General features: G+C 37.5%; 3 protein-coding genes across 5 annotated transcripts in view; 2 read left to right on the top strand and 1 right to left on the bottom strand.

The window, feature by feature from the left end:
• Positions 1-11,347, top strand: part of LOC132693931 (uncharacterized protein C3orf20 homolog) — a 192,912-nt gene extending 181,565 nt beyond the window's left edge. For both annotated transcript variants that reach the window (XM_078449585.2, XM_078449584.2), the window contains exon 17: positions 11,209-11,347. In XM_078449585.2, coding sequence (XP_078305711.2) covers positions 11,209-11,239 — 31 coding nt within the window. In that variant the 3' untranslated portion in view covers positions 11,240-11,347. The remainder of the gene's footprint in view (positions 1-11,208) is intronic.
• Positions 1-21,024, bottom strand: part of VEZT (vezatin, adherens junctions transmembrane protein) — a 71,831-nt gene extending 50,807 nt beyond the window's left edge. Inside the window, exon 1 of the mRNA XM_078449587.2 lies at positions 20,880-21,024. Coding sequence (XP_078305713.1) covers positions 20,880-20,915 — 36 coding nt within the window. The 5' untranslated portion in view covers positions 20,916-21,024. The remainder of the gene's footprint in view (positions 1-20,879) is intronic.
• Positions 21,025-21,347: 323 nt separating this feature from the next.
• The window catches only part of FGD6 (FYVE, RhoGEF and PH domain containing 6), a 116,684-nt gene continuing 116,432 nt past the window's right edge, over positions 21,348-21,599 (top strand). Inside the window, exon 1 of one of the 2 annotated variants that reach the window (XM_078449604.2) lies at positions 21,348-21,559. In XM_078449604.2, the coding sequence (XP_078305730.2) occupies positions 21,544-21,559 (16 nt within the window). In that variant the 5' untranslated portion in view covers positions 21,348-21,543. The remainder of the gene's footprint in view (positions 21,560-21,599) is intronic. The other variant, XM_078449605.2, reaches the window with a different exon arrangement.

The following is a 21,599-nucleotide window of genomic DNA, read 5'->3' as shown; positions in this document are numbered from 1 at the left end:
TAATTCTGTCAGTACCTTATTCTGCCTTTTCTAGCAATGTAAAACTTTTCATTAACTTTTTGGTTGGTTTCACAACGTTCTTATCAAAGGTGTGACATCCATTCATATGAGCTATGCAACTATGAATGATGCTTTAGTAATTCTGGTTTCTTCCCCATCTCTAGTGACAGAATTCATCACTTTCACCCTAGAAAGCACTGTTTTACAGTTCTGGAAATTTTTGGCCTGCCAAGACTATCACTGTGCCTTGTTTCATGGCTTTGTGTAACTAGTTAGACAAAATTTCAGAGTAGACAATCTTTGGAGACTACGGATGAAGGTACTGCAGGTCTGATAGAATATAATTCCAGGCACCATTGTATTTCTTATTTACACTTTACTTTTTTAGACTGCTATTACAAATCAGACCATTTCTAAACATATAAACTCAGACTGTATGTACTCTAAAGCTCTTATTCATAATGTTTATTTTAGTATTCTGAGTTGCATCCTTAATTTTGTTGTTTTATTTCTATTTTTATGCTTCCATCGCTTTAGAGCCAAAATAAAATTTAGTATTTAACCAATGATAACACACAAATGAAAAACAAAGATCCCCTGGTTAACAAACTGAACATTAACTAAGATGAACCGACCAAATTAGACCTCATAGCACAACTGAGCAAATTTTAAGAGTGCAAAGTGATTGTTGGTAAAATTATTATTTTATTAATTTAAAAAAAGTGTTTGGGGGCTAAAATTACCATCATGTTTTCTCTGAAACTGCCAAGTAACCTGTGTACTATTTGACAGATCTCAGAAAACCAGATCATGACTAGCAGTTCACAGATTTTTTTGGGTCTCAAAACCTCTTTAGGATCTTAAAAATTATTGAGAGCCCCAAAGAGTTTTTGTGGATGTCCAACAACATTTATCATATTAGAAATTAAAACCAAAAAAATTAAAATATTTATTAATTTACTTAAGATAACAGTAAACCCATTACAATATTAATGTAAATAATGTAATTTTTAATGAGAACACTATTTCTCCAAAATGAAAAAGAAAGGTATTGAACAAGATGGATTGTTTTACATTTTTGCAAACCTCCTTACTACCTGGCTTAACAGGAGAGAGCTGGATTCTTTTTTTTCTTTGAAATGTGTATTTATTTATTTTGAGAGAGAGCACGTGAGCACAAGCTGGGGAGGGGCAGAGACAGAGAGGGAGACAGAGAATTCCAGTAGGCTCTGCGCTAATAGCTACGCAGGGCTCAATCACTTGTACCATGAGATAATGACCTGAGCCAAAAACAAGAGTTAAACGTTTAACTGACTGAGCCACCCAAGCACCCCTAGAAAGGGAATATTTTTTAGTCTTTTCTGACAATTGTATTACCAAAGAATACCCATAACAAAACTCCACAAGTGATAGTTTAGAAAAGGTTGATTTTAATGTGGACTATGAAACCATATAGACAAGCTTTTTCTACCCTATGCACGAGTGAGAAGTGAAAAAGGCAAATGGGGTTGCCTGCGTAGCTCAGTTGGTTAAGCTATCAACTCTTGGTTTTGGCTCAGGTCATGATTTCGTGGTTTGGAGATCAAGCCCTACATCATGGTCCATGCAGCTGGTGCAGAGCCTGCTTGGGATTCTCTCCTTCTCTGCCCCTCCTCTGCTTGCTCTTGGTCTCTCTCTCTCTCTCTCAAAATACATTTTAAAAAAACTTGAAAAAAAAGAAAGAAAAAGGCAAATTTGTTAGTTATTAAAATGTGACGGCCTAATATATAAAATAATGTATTTCTTCTTTTACGACAAGATCAGGCTCCATGTTGCAACAGCCCTAATCACTGTATTTGTAGGTTGGGGTATTAAATTTATAAACGAATACATAGAAATTTCTATGCTTCATATGGTAAATATTATTATAGGTTGATGGCAGCCTCAGAAAGGGACTTTTTTTTTGTAGAGGGCAAGGTAGAGTAGGTGATGATAGGTAATTTTTGGTTATAACTTTTTTCCTTGGTTCAAGCAAAATAGAAGCATAAATATTTCAGTTAAGTTGTTTTCTTGTAAAAAATTATTAGCACTGGACTCAAACCATAATTCTGTAGTATTGTAGAATGATAGTGTTGCCAAAAGAAATACGAGAAACCTCAGACACAGCATGTGGGAGCTTCTCCTCAGGAAATCCTTGTGGTTCACTATTCCTGTAAATTTTAGCCTGACAGAAAACACACATCATAGCACCAGAAAGAATTTTGCTAAATGAAAGACAGCCAAGAGTCTCTGGTTGTGCTAAGATTGTTGTGATGGCTGAAACCTATTTTTGTAAGAAAAATAAACAAAAATAGACAGGAAACCCCAACATTTTTGCTGAACAAGCACTTCAAGAAAACGACTCATTTAAGTCCATGACTACCTGCACTTCATGCCTACCCACACATTAAAGATATCAGATCCCACACTGATGGATATATAAAGCTTGAACCACCCATTTAATGCATTGTTTGCTTTCTGCATGATTTGTGGTGCATTCTGCATAAGTGCCAGTACCATTATTGCTGGTTTGCATTTAAAAAGGAAGATAAACTAGTGCAGAAATTGAGGTGATGGGTAAAATACTTTTATTATTAGGTTCTCTCTTCTGAACTGCTTTAAACACTTACAGAGAGAATACGTTGTAACCTTCCAGGTTCTAGGCCAGAGATGGAATAGGCAACCTGGCAACAATGGCAAAATTAGGCAACTCATTCATTAATAAATACTAATGGAACATTTTCTATGTGCCAAGCAATATCTAGGCATAGGGAAGAAAACAAAACAAAACAGGTGAGGTCCTTGCTAAAAAGCTTCCTTCTATGCTATTTCTGATAAGACCACTGCTTTCAACTACCAAAGAAAATACTGAGTGTTTTGATACTTTCCAGATAGGCTGCCATGTTTCAGGAAAATCCTCTCTTGGTCCCAGCTTCCTTAAGTACAAAATAAGAATGCTATTTTCTTAAACTTGTTCAAGTGGTGAAACAAAACTCATCAGGGCGCTTGGGTGGCTCAGGCCCAGTCGGTGAAGCGTTAAGCTCAGGTCATGATCTCGAAGTTCTTGGGTTTGAAGCCCCGCGTTGGGCTCTGTGCTGACAGCTCAGAGCCTGAAGCCTACTTCGGATTCTGTGTCTCCCTCTCTCTCTGCCCCTCTCCTGCTCACACTCTGTCTCTCTTAAAAAGAAATAAACATTATTAAAAAAAAAACACCAAAAAAAAACCCCCATGATGTTCTGTGAGAAACAAGATAAAAAAGTGGTATGCTAAAAAATTATAATTTTATGCTAAATCAAATGCCATCTTATCCTATGCAATCAGCCAATGCCAGAATACAGAAATTCTACATATCAAATTACTCAGTTTCTTCAACAAATGAACCATATAATAAAGGAAGTGGAGGAAACTGCTCAAGACTAAAGGGACATCCAAATATCACCCAAATGTCATATATGAGTTTTGCCTACATCCTGGTTTGAACAACTATACAAAGACATTTTTTAGATACTCGAGGAAATCCAAATGCAGGCTAGATATTAGGTGATACTGTAATCTAACTAAACGTGAGTTTGCTCCTCAATGAGTCAAAAATAGAACTACAACAGGTAAGTTGTCACACAAAGGAGACTTTATTTGCAGCAAATAAGGACAGCATGGGGAATAAATAACTTCCAAAGCCTGACTCCCTGAGCAAGGGTGAATGGGTTTCTTTTATTAAGGATTACAATGAATATTTAGATAGGGGAGCCTTGTCATCACTTAGAGGCAAGCATCAAGTGGCACATGCATCCTAAGGAAACATGCCTTTACATGTACCCTAGGTTATGTAAATGAGGCTTGTGCTTCTCCTTGGGCAGAGATTTTGTCATTACAATGAGGTAAAGGTAACTGACAGTCACTCTATGGGTCACTCCATCCATGGTCCACCTGCATAGGCATGAGTTGGGGGTTCAATTCAAACTGGTCTAGGTGGTCTGGGCTGGCTAGAGTTGTTTGTCCAGGCAGTCCTTATTGCTTAAGGAGTAGTTCCAGTTTCTATCACAGGATGCTATGCCCCTTGGTCTTTTGCCTGACTTCAGAGATATAAGCTGGAAAGAAGAGCCTAAGGAAAACTGTGGGACAAAGGTCAGTGAGTACAAGCAGGTGAATAGTAAAGGTCTGGTCGTTAGGTCTGGCTGGTGACAATTATTAGGGAATTACTAATTTTATTAAATAATTATATTGGAGTTAGCATTTAAAAAAAGAAGACAGCACACTTGTCTGTTAGAGATGCATACTAAAGAATTTACAGGTAAAATCAGGTAATGTTTGGGATCGGCTTTGAAATACTCCAAGAAAGTGGCTCTCGGCACAGTGGGCAGCGCATCAGTCTCATAAAATACTCCAAAAAAAAAAAAAAAAGGTGGGGGTGGGAGAGAAACATATCAGACAGTTTAGCAAAATATTAACAGCTGTTCAAGCCGAAGCTGGGTCGTGGGTATAGAGACCTTTCACTGTATTATTCTCTCCTTTTATGTATAATTTTAAAAGTCCATTATAAGTTTAAAAAAAATCAGATGCCAGGCTTTCCTAGAGTCTGGTATAAAAGATTTAAGAAAATAATATGGCAGAAAAATGTAAAATTGAGAAAATTCCATTTATTATTTTACTCTGGGAAAAAGATAAGCTTATTAAATTTTAGACTAGAACACTCAAGTCTTTACAAATTTCCATATAATGGTAGTGGTCCTTCTAATATCTGCTGAAAGAGAATATGACAAAAAGCAAATGTTAATTTAGCTTCATCTTTAAATGAATTTCTGAGTTAATTATACTAGCACCAATTAACCCACTGCAACATATGTATGTGATATTTTACGTATTCATAAAAAGTATTCATATAACATTGGGCAAATATTTGGATTTGCAAACTTTCTACAACAATGCCCAGGTCACTCAATACTCCCACCAAGGATAACAAATGTCAAAGGTATCCTCTAGCAATAAGATTTTAAGTAACCAGTCTTAGTGGAGACTTAACAGTCTTGTGACTTATTAGTCACAAATAAATGACTAATTACCTGTCAAAGTCAATTATTCATATTTACCTTCCACAAACTAATTAAAAGTTTGTGGAATAAAAAGTCTCAATTTTGTGATTTTTGGAGCCATGTTTTAAAAATACCATTAAGACAGTTAAAAAACAAACAAAAACCAAACAGTACGTTCCTATAGAGCAGTAGTCCTCAAACTAGATTTTGCACCCATCCCCCAACTCCAATTTCTGAAGATATTTTGGCTGTTATAACTGAGGAGGGGAGGAATGTTACTGGCATCTAGTAGGCAGAGATCAGGAATGCTATGTAACATCCTACAATGCATAGGAGAACCCCACAAAGAGGTATCCAGCTCAAACTGTCAATAGTGCTAAGGTTGAGAAATGTTGTTTTAGAATATGAGCAATCATACATTGAAAAATTGACAAAACTTAAGTAGCCCAACAGCTGTTTTCCTCACTTCTTATTTTGGGAGAATGATAGATTTAAAAAGCAAACACCTAAATGGAAAATTACTTATTTTTCCATGACTTGTAATCTAAAACTCAATAGGCATTCTAAGAGTGAAATGAGTTATGTTCAAAATAACTACATCTGAATTTATGCATTGAAATTTTAACCAGCCATCAAGAGCAAAGTTTGGTTACGGGCACATCTTTTTTTTTTTTTTTTTTTTTTTCTCACTATTTCAATGATTTCAGTGTTTATTTTTTTTTTTATTTTATTTTTTTTTTAATATATGAAATTTAGTGTCAAATTGGTTTCCATACAACACCCAGTGCTCATCCCAAAAGGTGCCCTCCTCAATACCCATCACCCACCCTCCCCTCCCTCCCACCCCCCATCAGCCCTTAGTTTGTTCTCAGTTTTTAACAGTCTCCTATGCTTTGGCTCTCTCCCACTCTAACCTCTTTTTTTTTTTTTTTCCTTCCCCTCCCCCATGGGTTTCTGTTAAGTTTCTCAGGATCCACATAAGAGTGAAACCATATGGCATCTGCCTTTCTCTGTATGGCTTATTTCACTTAGCATCACACTCTCCAGTTCCATCCACGTTGCTACAAAAGGCCATATTTCATTCTTTCTCATTGCCACGTAGTATTCCATTGTGTATATAAACCACAATTTCTTTATCCATTCATCAGTTGATGGACATTTAGGCTCTTTCCATAATTTGGCTATTGTTGAGAGTGCTGCTATAAACATTGGGGAACAAGTGCCCCTATGCATCAGTACTCCTGTATCCCTTGGATAAATTCCTAGCAGTGCTATTGCTGGGTCATAGGGTAGGTCTATTTTTAATTTTCTGAGGAACCTCCACACTGCTTTCCAGAGCGGCTGCACCAATTTGCATTCGGTTATGGGCACATCTTAATGCTATAGGCTTACAACCAAGCACATGTGTCAGGCTAAGAACCTCAGATGCTCTTTCACACTAACTCTTATGCTCTTATGTACCCTATGGACTCTCTCCTTCTCTTTCCCAGAAGGAGCTGTTCGCAGACACAATTTTAGAAAGCCCTTTGTAGTCTACAACAACTACTGGTCAAATTCTGATTCTGGTTTCTCACCAACTATCTGCTGTTTTCTAGATGCCACTGACTGAGTGCTGGCGGCATTCCACTAGAAAAATCACTTAGCTAGAAAGGGAAAACAAATGGCAATCCAACCATCAATTTGTTCATTTATCACTAATCAAATATTTATTGAGCACCTTCTATATGTCTGGCACTAGAATTATAGGACTTTTCTGCCATTAACTTCTCTCTGGGAATATTTAAGAAAAAGTTAACTGTTTTTATGCTATAAAAGGAAATTCAATTGTTCAATTTCACAAAAAATTTTTTTTGACCATATTGCTATTTTTAAATAAAAATTTCAAACAACACAAAAAGATATAAACTGAGAAATACCTTTATCTTACCCTTCACCCCTACTCCCTTTCTCAAAATGTAATAAACACTCTTTAGTTTGTGAATACTGTCTCTTCAAATTTACTACCCATTTATGCTTGAAAGTGGCTGGCAACAGAGGGGGGCAAGGTGACTCCTAGATTTCTGGTTTGGACAATTAGGTGGTGTTATTTACTGAAATATAAAATAGTGGCAGCACAACAAGGTTGAAGAGGGAGCCTATGAGATACTCAAATGTGAATAATTTAGACCTAAAATATCTGGAGATCAGGAAAGTGGCCCAGTTTGAATGCACAGATCTGAGCTTTTAGCAAATAGGTATGGTGGTAAACCCACATAGTAGGGTACAGGTATGGGAACATATTGAGTAGATGAGATCAGCTAGAGGTAATACAGAGGATGAGAAGATAAGAAGGCCTTACAAGAGGCCAATATTTCAGAAAAGAGTAGAGCCGAAGCTGGAAAATAGAGTAATAGTAAAGAAAGTTAACATTTCTTGAGTTGCTTATATGGTAGGCATTAAGTTAAGGATGTTTTATAATACTTTATTTACTTAAAAAAAGTTTTTTTAATGTTTATTTTTGAGAGAGACAGAGTGTGAGCAGGGGAGAGGCAGAGAGAGAGGGAGACAAAGAATCTGATGCAGTTTCCAGGCTCTGAGCTGTCGAACCACGAACTATGAGAACATGACCTGGGCCGGAGTCAGACGCCCAACTGACTGAGCCCCCCAGACGCCCCTATAATACTTTACTCTCAACAACAAACTTCTAAAGCGAAATTATTACTATTCCTACCATTTTAGAAGGAAATTAGGGCATATGAAGTCAAAAACGTGGCTAAGTTAAATAGTGTAAGACTAACCAGCTTTGGTCTGAGTCCAAAGCCTACACCCTTAATAATAACATAAAACTGTCTCTGAGGAAAAAGGGTATCTAGAAGAAGTCTTCTTTCATTTATTTTTTTTTTTAAAGTAAGGACCACACCCAACATAGGGCTTGAATTCACGACCCCAATATCAAGAGTTGCATGCTCCACCGACTGAGCCAGCCAGGTATCCCTTATTGTTTTAAAATGTAAGTTTCATTGCTCAGGTAAGGCCAACAGATCAGGAGATGACTGCCATTGAAAAGACAGTTATATTCATAGATCTCAAAAGATGGAGGCAGGCCATGCCATGAGGAAGGGGAGGTCATGGTGGCAGCACCAGGGTTGGTCAAGAGGGGAGAGGGAGGAAATTATGGATCACGGCCTTTACTGTGGTTTCTTTGGGAAGGAATGAGGAAGGCAAGGGAAGCAGGCTTAAAACTGGCTAGTCTGCATAATTTCAGCAGGCTCTGAAGCATAGGGGTTGTCCCTAGTGAGGTCTGGTATCTGACCCTGTGATGATTAGGGCAGATGCGTCGTGGCCAGGTGAGAGGTGTGTTACCTAGATGAACGGTTTGCTCTCTCTTAGGAATTGGTTAACTCTGGGAGCGGCAATCCCTCCAGGGTCAGTAAGGTCCTGAGATGATCAATGCATCAAAATACAGAAAGTAAAAGACATGGTTAACAACATACTTATTTATCAGATTTTATTCACTTAAGGTCCAAAATGCTGATCCTGCATGGTACAATTTTTAATTCAGGGGTATTGTTTCCTCTCTTCAGGTTGTCCTCATCTCAAATTATTAAATTATTCCCCCTTCACTGGTGGCTTTAGGTTTCATAGAACTATAGCCACTTTAATCTGGAAACACAAATCTGGATTTTTTTTTCCCCTTCTGTGAATATACTTTGTTGGAGCGTGGCAACTCCAAATCTTCATAGAATTGTTTTAGGCTCCATGACTTTTCTGTTTACTCATTCTTAAAAGAGTTCTATACTTATTATCTTAGAGTTAACAAAGTACAATCGGGAATAATTCAAGCAAAAACCAAAGGGAAATTTTCAGGTATAAATGCAAAGAGGAAAAATAATCTACAGGCGATAGATTATCAATTTAGAAATCCACTCACCAAGGGTGATAGAGCCATAGCAGGCACAAACATGATCAAGATCACACAAACAAAATTAAGCAAGTATTCCAGTGCTGCAGTTTCCCACAGGCTATGGGGGCCACAAGCAGGGGGGAGTCCGGAAACGGTCCTTGACCTGCTCCACCGGCTCATTTCATAGGTTCCAACAGTGTTTATCTCTGGTTTGGAAATGTCAGTGGAGGCTGTGAATTCTGTTCAATATTACTGAGATGCACTTTTCTTCTCACAGGAGAATGATCAGTGTCAGTTCACATCTATTGGGTTGATTCTCTCCCCCACTAATTCGTCCCCAAACAGCAGCACCAAACATTTATTGATTACCTACGTTCATTTCTAAGTACCAGGCACATTTCTAAGCATTTTATGTGGTAACTCATTTTACCTTTATGATAACTTTATGAGGCAGAGCTCGTTTGAGAAAAGAGAAAAACTACGACATAGAAAGAACATGTAACTTAGCCAAGGTCACAGAAATAAGAGAGCCAGAATTTGAATCTACACAAGCCAACAGAGAGCCAAAACTGTTATTTATTTCACTACGTTGCAACTAATTTAGAGTAAATAAATTCATTAACTCAGTCTAATACAGTATTTTATATAGTTGTGTTTTTTTTAACCAGAAACTGGACTTGTAATTTAAAAATTATCTAACAGATTAAGTTAGAAAATTCAACAAAGCATAATTCTCCCGATAATACCTACTTTTATTCCCAATCATTTCTCTTCAGATAAGTTATAATTTGTATGTATTTACCTCAGATTACACAAACCTTGAAACTGGCTGCAAAGAATCCTGGGACTATAAAAACAACAGTACCTTATTCTTCCAAATTATTCTCAAGGCTATCTCACTGAGTTTTTAAAACAACTCTTATGACACTTAAGAGAAAATATGGCCAACATATGATAAAACTAATTTCTTTATGATAAAACCATATAATCCAATAAGAAAATATTAAAAACTACAAATATGGGCAAAGGATATAAAGAGGCAGTTCAAAGAAAAAAAATACACAAATGGGTGAATACAAATAAAAACATGCTAGACTTTACCCTTGATTGAAGGAGTGCAAATTCAAACAAAGATATAATTTTAACCTGATAGTTGGCGACGGTTAAGTTTGGTCATGTATAGTGTTGGTAAGGGTATAAGGAAAAAGATACTTCAGATGCCATTAATGGGAGTATGTAAAAATATTAATATATCCATTGATCTAGCAATTCTACTAGGCATTGATCCTATAGATATTATACAACATTTCTATGTGTATTATGAGTATATATTTGCTTGTATGTACATATGAATATAATTGCACTGAAAATGATCTGGCAGAAAACTGAGGAGAGTGGTTACTTCTAGGAAGAAAAGGAAGATTAAGGGAGGGCTGATGCTTTCCCTGTATTATTTGACTTTTTCATAATGAGAATACATTCATGTGTTATTTGTGCGGAAAAAGGTGCCCAGTGTAAGGCCTAATAAAAAAGGTGTCGAATTGTTGGTTTAGCAAATGAATAGAATGATCCTGTGCACTTGTCTATATCAAAATTAACCATCTAGTCAACTATTACACAGTTCCATTACTTAAAATGTCAGTAAAATATCAAATGCTAACTGCTGTCAGATGTCAGATGTCATCTGATCTCTTTAAGTCCATTATTAAACACAAGAAGCAGTAGGAAAAGGCAGTTAGCTACTAACAGAAGGCAGTAGAAGACAGGAGGCATTGGCACAGAGATATGAAAGTGTATAACGTAGGAGTGACTTTGTCAATGAAGACTTCAATTTATAATAAACCTGTGCTTACCTAGAAGGCTTTGTTTCCAGTCCCTTGTTAAAACAATCTATCAAATTACTTACAGGTAACTTTTCTTTAAAGATTTATATCTGTTTTTAATTTCTTCAGAAAAGAAAGTACTGTAATGTAAGTTATATATTTTTAAAAGTTTCTGCCATGCCAAAGGAATCTCTAAAAGATCTTTTATTCAAAACAAAATCTTTATGAAAAAAAGATTTTCTATAATTAAGGGCTTTGTTGGAGGATATTTGCCTGGAAACAATTATTTATTAGTTATTAAAAATATTTTAGAAGTCTTTTCTCCTTGAATATAGCTTATAGCTATAGGTATAAATGTAATTATTACATGTAAAACAGCAATTTTCTGGGAAAATATGATGGAAAAGGAGGAATTCCTGTTGTTAATTGCTATTATTTCCTTATTTCTTTCCAGGTTAACTGCAGAACATCACAAAATAAGCTGATGAGGAAGAGTGTCATTACCAAATTATGCAAGGTAGCTGTTTTCTCTATTTTTAATGAAAATGCTTTTAGATATAAAGAGCTAAAATCGTCATAATTTACAAACTCTACAAAGGAAAATAAATTTACCCATTACAATTAATTATATTGTCAATATACTGAATTCCTACAGACTTTTCACTCACCTTTAAATCAGTACACAATCAGAAAGCATAATTTGAAAATAACTACTCACTGCTTCCCCTACCCCCAACCTTAAACCTTGGATAGATAATACCATAAAAAGTACCTTGCAAAATTAATTCTAAAATAACAGGAAATACTTTTTGTAGTTTACATATTTCAACGTAACTTCTAAATTACTATACCCAAAGCTCTGAATCCAAGCATTAATTTAATTGTTCCTCAATATGAGCAAAGCAAATCTAATCACAGAAATCAAAAAGATTAAGTAAGCTAAAAGCATCCAGAAAAATTGGTCTTACTAATTAAACTACTCACGGACAGCATAGTTATAATTTCTCCAATTGACCTAGATGAAAAATTTATTGCCTTTTGCCCATATTCTTCTGATCCATACACTTCTTTCTTTGATGGTTCCCACTTGTTTCTCCAGAAGAACCACACTACAAAATGGCCACTGAACTGGAGGGTGTGTCTTCATCATTACTAAGCATTTTCCAATCAGAAGCAGCTCTTTGAAAAAAACCTCAACATAATTCCTTCAATATCACTCAGTAACTGCAGAAGTAATAGAAGGAGTAGGGGTTTTTAAACGCCTTTAAAGGATATTACTTAATAATTATGTTTACTTAAAAATTTTTTGTAAACTAGCAGCAGGTAAGACTTATATTCATAAATTTTCCTGGCTGCAGGCTTCTAAGATTTTCCAATCAAAATCAATCTTATCCAATTAATCATATTAAGTGTTATACACAACAAAAAGTTTTAAAAAGAGTGACTTCACATTTTTTCCATACAATAGCACGAATGTACTTAAGTACAATTGTATATAGTACAAAACAAAATCTATCCATCAAAAAAAAAAAAAAAAAGCTTTAAGAGATGCAAAGGGAGAAAACTGACTTGCACAGCTTATACACTCAACTGATTAAATATAAAGAACGACAATGACTTGGTCTTAACTAAGAGAAAGGAAGGTAGCAATGGTGGATTGAGTGCTCCCTAGTTCTGATTCTACCCTTAATATCATTTAGTATCTGATTAATGAACTGGCATATAATGGGCATTTATTGGATGCAGGGCAGAAGCAAGGTGAGGAAGTAAAACTCATTTTTAACTACTTAAAAAAAAATTAGAACCAAGTCAAACACACAGGCAACATGTTGTGAGAAGAGCATGCGATAAACATTAGAATGAGGTCTGGATATTATTAGATCACATCCAACTTTATTGTCTTTTTTCCTTATCCCAAATGATAATAAAAAGAGTAGAAAAAGCATTTGTGGTTCCCTTAAGAGATAAAGGAGAGATTTTTCTCTCAAAATGATGTATTATGCCCTTTCATCAGAAAGGGAGAAGCTGTAAGGAAGAGTGAAACTAAAAGGATGGGGCAAGATATATATAGAAGTAGAAAATCCACTTCAAAAAAGTTGTTAAAGAGACATGAAATTAATGGTGTGGATTAATCAACAAAATCCCAACTTTGGGAACTACAGAAACACTGGTACAGAACCGAGAAAACTAAAATTGAGTAAGAGTTCCTGATCTAAAAATGGACTGGAAATGAGCCAAATCTCTTCCTGTATTTCCTAATTAATGGAGAACTCTAAGGGCTTGACTCTTATTTACTCAACCTTATGAGTTCAAGCCCCATCCTGGGTGTAGAGAATAAAATAAATAAACTTAAAAAAAAAGAAAGCCTTTAATAGAACTGTGTAAAAATACCAAGACAACCATAAAAATAATTTAAGCACTGGGGCACCCAGGTAGTTCAGTCAGTTAAGTATCGGACTAGGTTTCAGCTCGGGTCATGATTTCAGTTTGTACATTCAAGCCCTATGTCAGGCTCTGTGCTGACAGTGTAGGTAGGGCCTGCTTGGAATTCTCTCTCTCCCTCTCTCAACAGCCCCTCCCCCACTTCTCTCTCAAAAATAAACATTAAAAAATTTTTTTAAATTTTTTTAATGTTAAACTCTTTTTTTTTTTTTGCCCCAAATCTGTTGTTTCATTGGTTTTATTTTACTTTTTTAAATGTTAAAATCCTCATTAGAGATCTGTGGATATGTGAAGCCAAAATGGAAGGAATATCACCCAGACAGAAAAAAGCAAAGACTTGTTCCCCAAGAATAATTTTTATAACTTGTGTTAAACAAATTTATTATTGCACATCTGGTAATAAACTAGCTTTGGCCTTAATGATTAATCTTTTATGTCAATAGGGTTCTAATTTAACAACTCATTAATAAGTATTCTTTCAATTTCAGATAGTGATAAAAGCATGAGTTTTGCTATGCTTCCAAGCTCAGCTACTATTTAGAAGTAGAGTATTTTATACAATTGTGGAATTTTATGTACCGCAGAAAACTGAAGATGAATTTTAAGTGAAAATGAGATGACACAATACCTTAAATTTTATAATTATTCCAGACAGCAATTCCATTATCAAAATACCAAATACTGTCAATATATACATTCACAGACAAAAAACAATTTTCTTCCATTAGTCAAATCAATAATGCAAATAGAAAGAATCTACAAATAATATTTAACCTTCAAATATAGAAAAGATACTGGAATTAAAATTTTTAAAATTAAAATATATAAAAATAACATAAAGAAAGGAGAATCTCTCAAGTAAGGAAGGATTTTTTACACTTTTACGTGTGAGAGATTGGGTGAGAGCCATCTCACATTTATCTTAGTGTGGGGATGGGGAGGAGTACGCCTGAACATAATGGCAACAAAGAGTTAGCATTTAATAATTTACTGAGAAGTACGAAGGAGGGAAAGAGATAGAGATAAGAGGTGCAAAAATTAGCTTTCCCAGTCATGAACAAAGGAAAAGAGAATGAATTTCAATAAAAACCAAAGAATTCAGCCACCGAAATAGGGTTATCATGGACAGATATGAAAGAGTAAAGAGTCCCTTGAGGACAACTTTGTCCCTATAGTGTAGTTACGAAGAAATGGTTTAGATACACTACAAATAATGCAAAGAGGTAGAAATATTTGTCCTTCAGATAAAAACCTCTTATTTTCAGGTACTCTTTCCTCTGGGCATGGAAGGATTCAAAATAGGATGAATGGCTCAAAGTTCTGCAATTAATTTATAATGAAAAAATCTGAAAGCTACAAAAGAGCAACATCAGAACTTTATAACACCTGCCTAAGGCCAATAGAGACTACATACTCTCAAAAGATCTTACAGATAACAATTACAGAGTAAAATGATGATATTGGCATTTCAGTATTTATTTTGCAGAGTTAGACATGCTGTTCATCATTTTCGAAACTTTGTCCTGTTGTTGTTCTGCCTGAGAGGTCCAAGTCTGAGGTTATGCTTTCCACTCCTTTCCATTGGAGCCTCTTGGGGTTGTTAGGTTCCAAGATAACAGAATTAACTTTGAAGGTATATTTGGAGTCTAGTACTGATAAAAAGAAGGTCAGATTCTGGGGCAAGGACTGGGACCTGGACCTGGGAATCTCACTCTTTCTTTTCTTTTCTTTCTTAATTCTCTACTACATCATCTTTCAGTGTAGCCCTGGTCCTCCCAAAGTAGCAGCACTCAAAGATGACCTCTGGGTCAATATTATAAGAAAAGATAGTAGAGTTGCTAATATTCCAGGAAATTGATATTAAATCAAGGCACTTAAAAAAGAGTTTTAAGTAGGGAAAGGATATAGTTGGGAGTACTTTCCAAAACTCTGCTTGACTTAAAATTTAAAATTTTAATTTTAATGTAGCATATGACATTGAGTCTTTTTTTTAAAATTTTTTTTAATGTTTATTTCTGAGACAGAGAGAGAGACAGAGCATGAGCGGGGGAGGGGCAGAGAGAGAGGGAGACACAGAATCAGAAGCAGGCTCCAGGCTCTGAGCTGTCAGCACAGAGCCTGACGCGGGGCTCGAACTCACAAACCGTGAGATCATGACCTAAGCCGAAGTCAGTTGCTCAACCGACTGAGCCACTCAGGCGCCCCCTGAGTAAGTCTTAAGACATAAATGCGTTTGACGTCTGACTCTAAAAATCATTAAAACAACAGTGTTAAAACAAATACACCAAAAATATCCAGTCAAATTTTCTTAGGGTAGGAGAGGTTTAAGAGACAGGAAAGCTAAATGTAAGATTTCTCAAATTATCTTGCAGCTAGGATTCTAGATACAAAGTGGGCTTTTCTTTCTCTCTTCCTCCTTCCTTCTTTCCTTTGTTCCAATATGTGTTACCAGCTTTCTGGTAATGCAGAGGCAGTTGCGGTAGAGACAGTGGATAGATTCTGAGTTCCAGTACCACTGTACCAGCTTTGTGGGTTATCGAGAGGCAGATGTGATGGTTTCCTGACTCTTACGTTGTTGCTTATGATCGTGATCATGTGTTCTCAGCTTCATGAGCATAACAACCTTGATAGATACTGGGTTCCTCATTTTCTATCACCCACCCAGGTTGATGTCCAATCCCCACCCACCCCACCCCTGTCTTTAGCAAGAATTCTTCTATTAGATCAGTTTAGCCAAAACCACTCTTTCTTTTTTTTTTTTTTTTTTAATGTTTATGTATTTTTGAGAGAGAGAGAGAGACAGAATGTGAGTGGCAGGGGAGGGGGGAGATAGAATTCGAAGCAGGCTCCAGGCTCCAAGCTGTCAGAGCTGTCAGCACACAGCCCGATGAGGGGCTCGCACCCACAAGCAGCGAGATCATGACCTGAGTTGAAGTCGGACACTTCACTGACTGAGCCACCCAGGCTCCCCAAAACCCCTCTTATCCCAGTGTTTCCTCTTAGTAATTAAATTCCCTCTTGCCCAGGCTATATTTGCAACTAAGTCTGGTTCTCACTGAGGTCTCTTCTATTGTGATAGCCAGGATTAAAATCTGTTTACTGCTTTAAATATTGTCTAGCTCTGGTTTTTCACAGTATATCCCATGAACAAATGAGGTATACATGTTAATAAACTTGTTTGTTTTTCTCTGTTTATGTATCTTTTTTTTTTTTAATTCTTTTTTTCAACGTTTTTTATTTATTTTTGGGACAGAGAGAGACAGAGCATGAACGGGGGAGGGGCAGAGAGAGAGGGAGACACAGAATCTGAAACAGGCTCCAGGCTCCGAGCCATCAGCCCAGAGCCTGACGCGGGGCTCGAACTCACGGACCGCGAGATCGTGACCTGGCTGAAGTCGGACCTTAACCGACTGCGCCACCCAGGCACCCCTAATGTATCTTTTAATACAGGGTTCTCAGCCAAGAAGTAGAAGGGTAGAGGAGGGAAAATTATTTTTCTCCCCTATATTCCCTATTTGTAAAGTCAGTTCTAGAACACAGAGATGAGAAACTGCCTCATTTAGAAGGTGAGAGTAAAAATGTTCACAAATTGGAAGATTTAGTATTGTAAAGATGTCAAGTCTCTCCAAATCAATTGAATCTGTTGAATCAATCAATAGATTCAAAGCAATTCCAATCAGAATCTCAGCCTTTTTTTTTCTTAACTGAAATTGACCAGCTGATTCTAAAATTTACTTGGAAATGCAAAGGACCAAAAATAGCAAAAGCAACCTTGAAGGAAAATAAAGCTGAAAGGTTTATCCAATCAGACATTTTTTATTAAGTTATAGTGGTTAAAATAATGTTATTGGCATAAGAATGGTCAAATTGGCCAATGGAAAAGAGAGCATCCAGAAATAGAGCCACACATACAAGGTTTCCTAATTTATTACAAAGGCAACATGGTAGTTCAGTGGAAGAATGGTCAGTTGAGTAAATGCCAGGTTAACCAGACATCTATTTGAAAAACAAATTATGTTGACCTTTACTTGATACCATACAAAAATCAGTTTCACATGGATGACGGATCTAAATGCAAAAGGTAAAATAAAGCTTTGAGAGAAAATACATTTGTAACCTTAAAGTAGGCAAATATTTCTTTAAAAGTACTAACTACAAAAGAAGGTTTAATTGGATTATAAGAAAGTTAAGAGCTTCTGTTCACTGAAAGGCACAATTAAGAGAGTGCTACACATATCCTGAGATAAGATATCTGAGGTACACATATCCAACAAAGGACTTGTATCAGGTATATGTAAAGAACTCCTTTAAATCAGTAAAAGAGATAACCCAATTGAAAAATATGCAAAAAACTTGAATTGGCTTTTCAAAAGTAGATAAACAATGGGTGGGGTCATAAACATATAAAAAAGACTCTCAACTTCCTTATCAGGAAAATGCAAATTAACAGCACAGACCCTGCCTGGGATTCTCCCCCTCCAACTCTCTGCCCCTCCCCAGCTCTTAGGTACAGGTGCATAAGTGTACATATGCACTCTGTCTCTCTTTCTCAGAATAAATAAATACACTTAAAAAAAAAAAAAACAACCAGACTGATATTAGCAAGTGTTGGTGAGGATGTAGAGCAACTAGACCTCTTATAGACTGCTGGTAGGAGTATAAACTGGTATAACTGGGTTGGAATATTTGGCAGTACCTACAAAAGGTAAACATATACATTTCCTATGACTCAGTAATTTCACTTCTAAATATATATACAACAGAAATATGTTCAACAAGGGGTGCCTGGGTGGTTCAGTTGGTTGAGCATCCAACTCTTGATCTTGGCTCAGGTCATGATCTCATGGTTCCTGAGTTCGAGACTTGCAATGGGCTGACAGTGTGGAGCCTGCTTGGAATTCTCTCCCTTTCTCTCTGCCCCAACTTAAAATAATAATAGTAATAATAATAAAGAAATACGTTCAACAAAACATACATACTAAGCAGCACTATTCATAATAGTCCCGAATTGGATGCTACTCAAAGACCATGAACAGTAAGATGGATTAAAAAGCTGTCATACGTTCACATGGAATACTATGGAGAAATAACAAATGCTCGCATGACAATATGGATGAATCTAACAAAACCAGAAAGAAAAAAAGTTAGCCAAAAAAGAGATATACAAATAGAATTGCACAGTGTATAAACTATAAAAATAGGCAAAATTAAGTTCGTTATTCCAAGTCTGAATAATGGTTATATCTGAAGTGGGCAGAACCGACAAAAGAAATAAGAGGTAGCTTCTGGTGTGATGGTGATGTTCAGTTTCTTGATCTGGCTGCTGCTGCTTACATTGGTGTATTCAACATGTTAAAATTCATCAATCTGCACACACTTATGATTTGTACACTTTCCTCATTGATATTATGCTACAGAAAAGATTAATGTACATGACAAAAGGCAAGTCAATTAAACAGCAAACTGGAAGAAATTTTCTACAATTTCTTACAAGGTCTAAGTAACATATGAAGAACTCATGCAAGTCAATTTTTAAGAAGCTAGCATCCAATAGGAAAATGAACAAAAAAATACAAAAAGAAACAGGCAAGTAAAGAAATAAAAATGGTTCCAATAAATGCATAGAATATACACTAGAACAATGGAATGCTATTTTTCCTATCAAATTATCAAAGATTAAAAGAAACTAAGAAGGCTGTTGCTGAGGATTTGGTGAAATCAATGCTCTTATTCCTAACGGAAACATAAATTAGTATAACCTTTCTGTATAAGTCTTAAAAAATTGTCATATCCTTTGACCCGCTAGTTTCACCTCTAGAAATTATTCTAAGGAAAAATCAGAGTTGCAGTTAAAGATGGTATCATATCAGTGTTGATACAATGGTTATTTTGAAACAATATAATTATCCAATAATGGGAAAATGGTTATATTATGATAAACATGCATGCAGGGATATTATGTTATTAACAATATTTTCAAAGAGTAATGAATAGTTAGACTCATGATAAATTTAAGTGAAAAATACATTCAGAATTCTACGTATGATACATTTTTCTTTAAAAAATATCACACATTAAACATACATTTGCATAAAAAAAGTCTGTAAGAACACAATACTGTAACGTTAATAGGGGCCATCTTTGGCTGGTAGATTAACAGATAATTGTAATTTTGTGGCTTATTTTCTATAATGAAATGTTCTTTGGGCATTCATTACTATTATATTCAGAAATCTAAGAAAATAGGGTAAAAAAAAAAATAACATCCGCCCAGTTTTCTTTACCCTAGAAATCTGAGTAACCTACATTTTTGTCTCTCCTTCAGCCCCCACATTCAATCTGTAACTGCTTCCTTGATTTTACCTTAGAATTATCTGTCCAAGGCATTATTCCATCATTTTTTCTCTCATTTCCAAAATTCAAACACTTGTCTTCCCTAATGAGCTCCTCCAATCGACTCCTCATTTTGATAAAATGGCCCTATCTTTCACTACTGCTACATTCTAGCCACATGAAGCCACTTTATATAGCGACCCTCCCACTCATGCCCCTAAAAAAATCCACACCAGGTACTTTCACACCTCCTAACCTTGGCATATTCAGTTCTTTCCCGGTAATGCATTTTCTCCTTTCGATCTGTCTAATCCGATTCATAGCTCAAGATTTATCTCCGGTATCATTTACTGGGTGTAGCTTCTCTGAGGCCACAAGAATAGACTCCTGTTTCCAAATCAATCCTCCAACAACAGTTTATACATATTTCAACATTTATCATTCTGCACTTAGTGCCTCGCTTTCTCACTGTATGGAATAGGCCATTTCTTTTTAAAAATTTCTTACAATCTATTTGGATGAGTGAACATAAAGCATACATATTTGCAATATATCTATAACGGGTGTGAATTTTCTCCTGCATCTGATAGATAAGTGGCAACAAAATACTCGCCATAGAGTGTGTGTGTGTGTGTGTGTGTGTGCGCGCGTGTGTGTGTGTGTGTGTGCGCGCGCGCGCGTGTGTGTTTCATTCAAGATGGCAGAGAACGTCTTAAAATAGTCCCACACAAAAGCACTCACACCCAGAGGCTCGAGTCAGAAGAACGGGCTACACCTAGCGCAACGGCAAAGGACAAAAGAATTAGACCTAGATGTTGATATGCCTCGGTCCTAAATACTCGCAGTAGGTCCCACACACAGATTTTAAAACGTGTTAGAAAACGGGCACCTGCTGCCTTCATTACGAGGGCCACGCCTCGACCGTGAAGGATGACCTGAGGCACTTCTGGATACTGACCCAAAAGATCGAGGACGAAAAAGGGGGAGGCTAAGTTGTATTCAGGAGTATCCAAAAGGCACGATAGGACCCCGCCCCGCTCGGGCAGAGTACGCCCGCGAGCATATCCATCCCCGGGGAAGGAACAAGCAGGGGGCGCCTGTCCACCGGCCTAGCAACGGAGCCCCAGCTGGGAATTCTGGGCGGGCCTGAGGCCGAGGCTGCCGCGGCAAGGGTGCCTGGGGCTACACCTGTCAGGCTGCCACCAACACTAGGCCCAGAAATCGCCGAGATTCGAGGACCTAGGCGGGCAGGAGCGTCACCCAATCCGTTGTCCCGGGATCGGCCCTTCGCCTTCCCCCCTGTCCGTCTCAAACAAAGGCAATCCACATCCACCGCCATTTTCCCCTTACCTCAAAAACCACCTCTTCGTCAAAGTCCGGTGTCATCCTTCTCCGCCATGCCACCCGCCTCAGCACGATGGGAAATGAAGGCGGGAGAACAGGCGGCACCACGGCGTCTGCTACCGACTGTCCCGTCTGTCCAGAAAACTACAATTCCCAGAATACTTCGCAGCGCACGCCCCCTCTCAGGGCCACTTATTGGAGCAAAGGATGAGCGTGTGGGTGGGAGGGGCAGGAGCGGGAGGAAGCCCGAGCTCACTGATTGGAGGAGGTTGGAGCTATTGTCCGCCTTTTACGGCTGCGACGAGCAGGGGGCGCCTGAAGTACAGATTTTTTTTTTTTTTTTTTTTTCTGGAGCTGGACTGGGGCGCGCGCCGGCGAAGCCGCGGTGAGCCCTGCTCGTGCCCGTGCCTGGCCGTCCTCCCCGAGCTCTGCTGGGAGGCGCTCGTGCTCGCCTGCCCGCCGCCTGCGGCTCGCGCCCGGGAGCGCCGCTGGGTCCCTGGAGCCGGTCGCGTCCTTTGTGCGGCGCTCTGCTTGCGCCGCGGGACCTTCGGACGGAATGCGGCCCCTGGCAGAAGCTTTTCTCTTCTTGAAGAGAACTCTGGAAACAATGGATTGTAAGAGGAGCATGGATTGAGGGGGGCTAACGGGGAAACGAGCTGCACAGGGAATCATGACTTCTGCCGCGGGTAAGTGACGGCGCTCGCGCTGCCGCTGGAAAGTTTCTAG

This window comes from Panthera onca, chromosome B4 (assembly GCF_046562875.1).
Source record: "Panthera onca isolate mPanOnc1 chromosome B4, mPanOnc1 haplotype 2, whole genome shotgun sequence".
Lineage (NCBI taxonomy): Eukaryota > Metazoa > Chordata > Mammalia > Carnivora > Felidae > Panthera > Panthera onca.
This window is presented reverse-complemented; position numbering and strand designations above follow the sequence as displayed.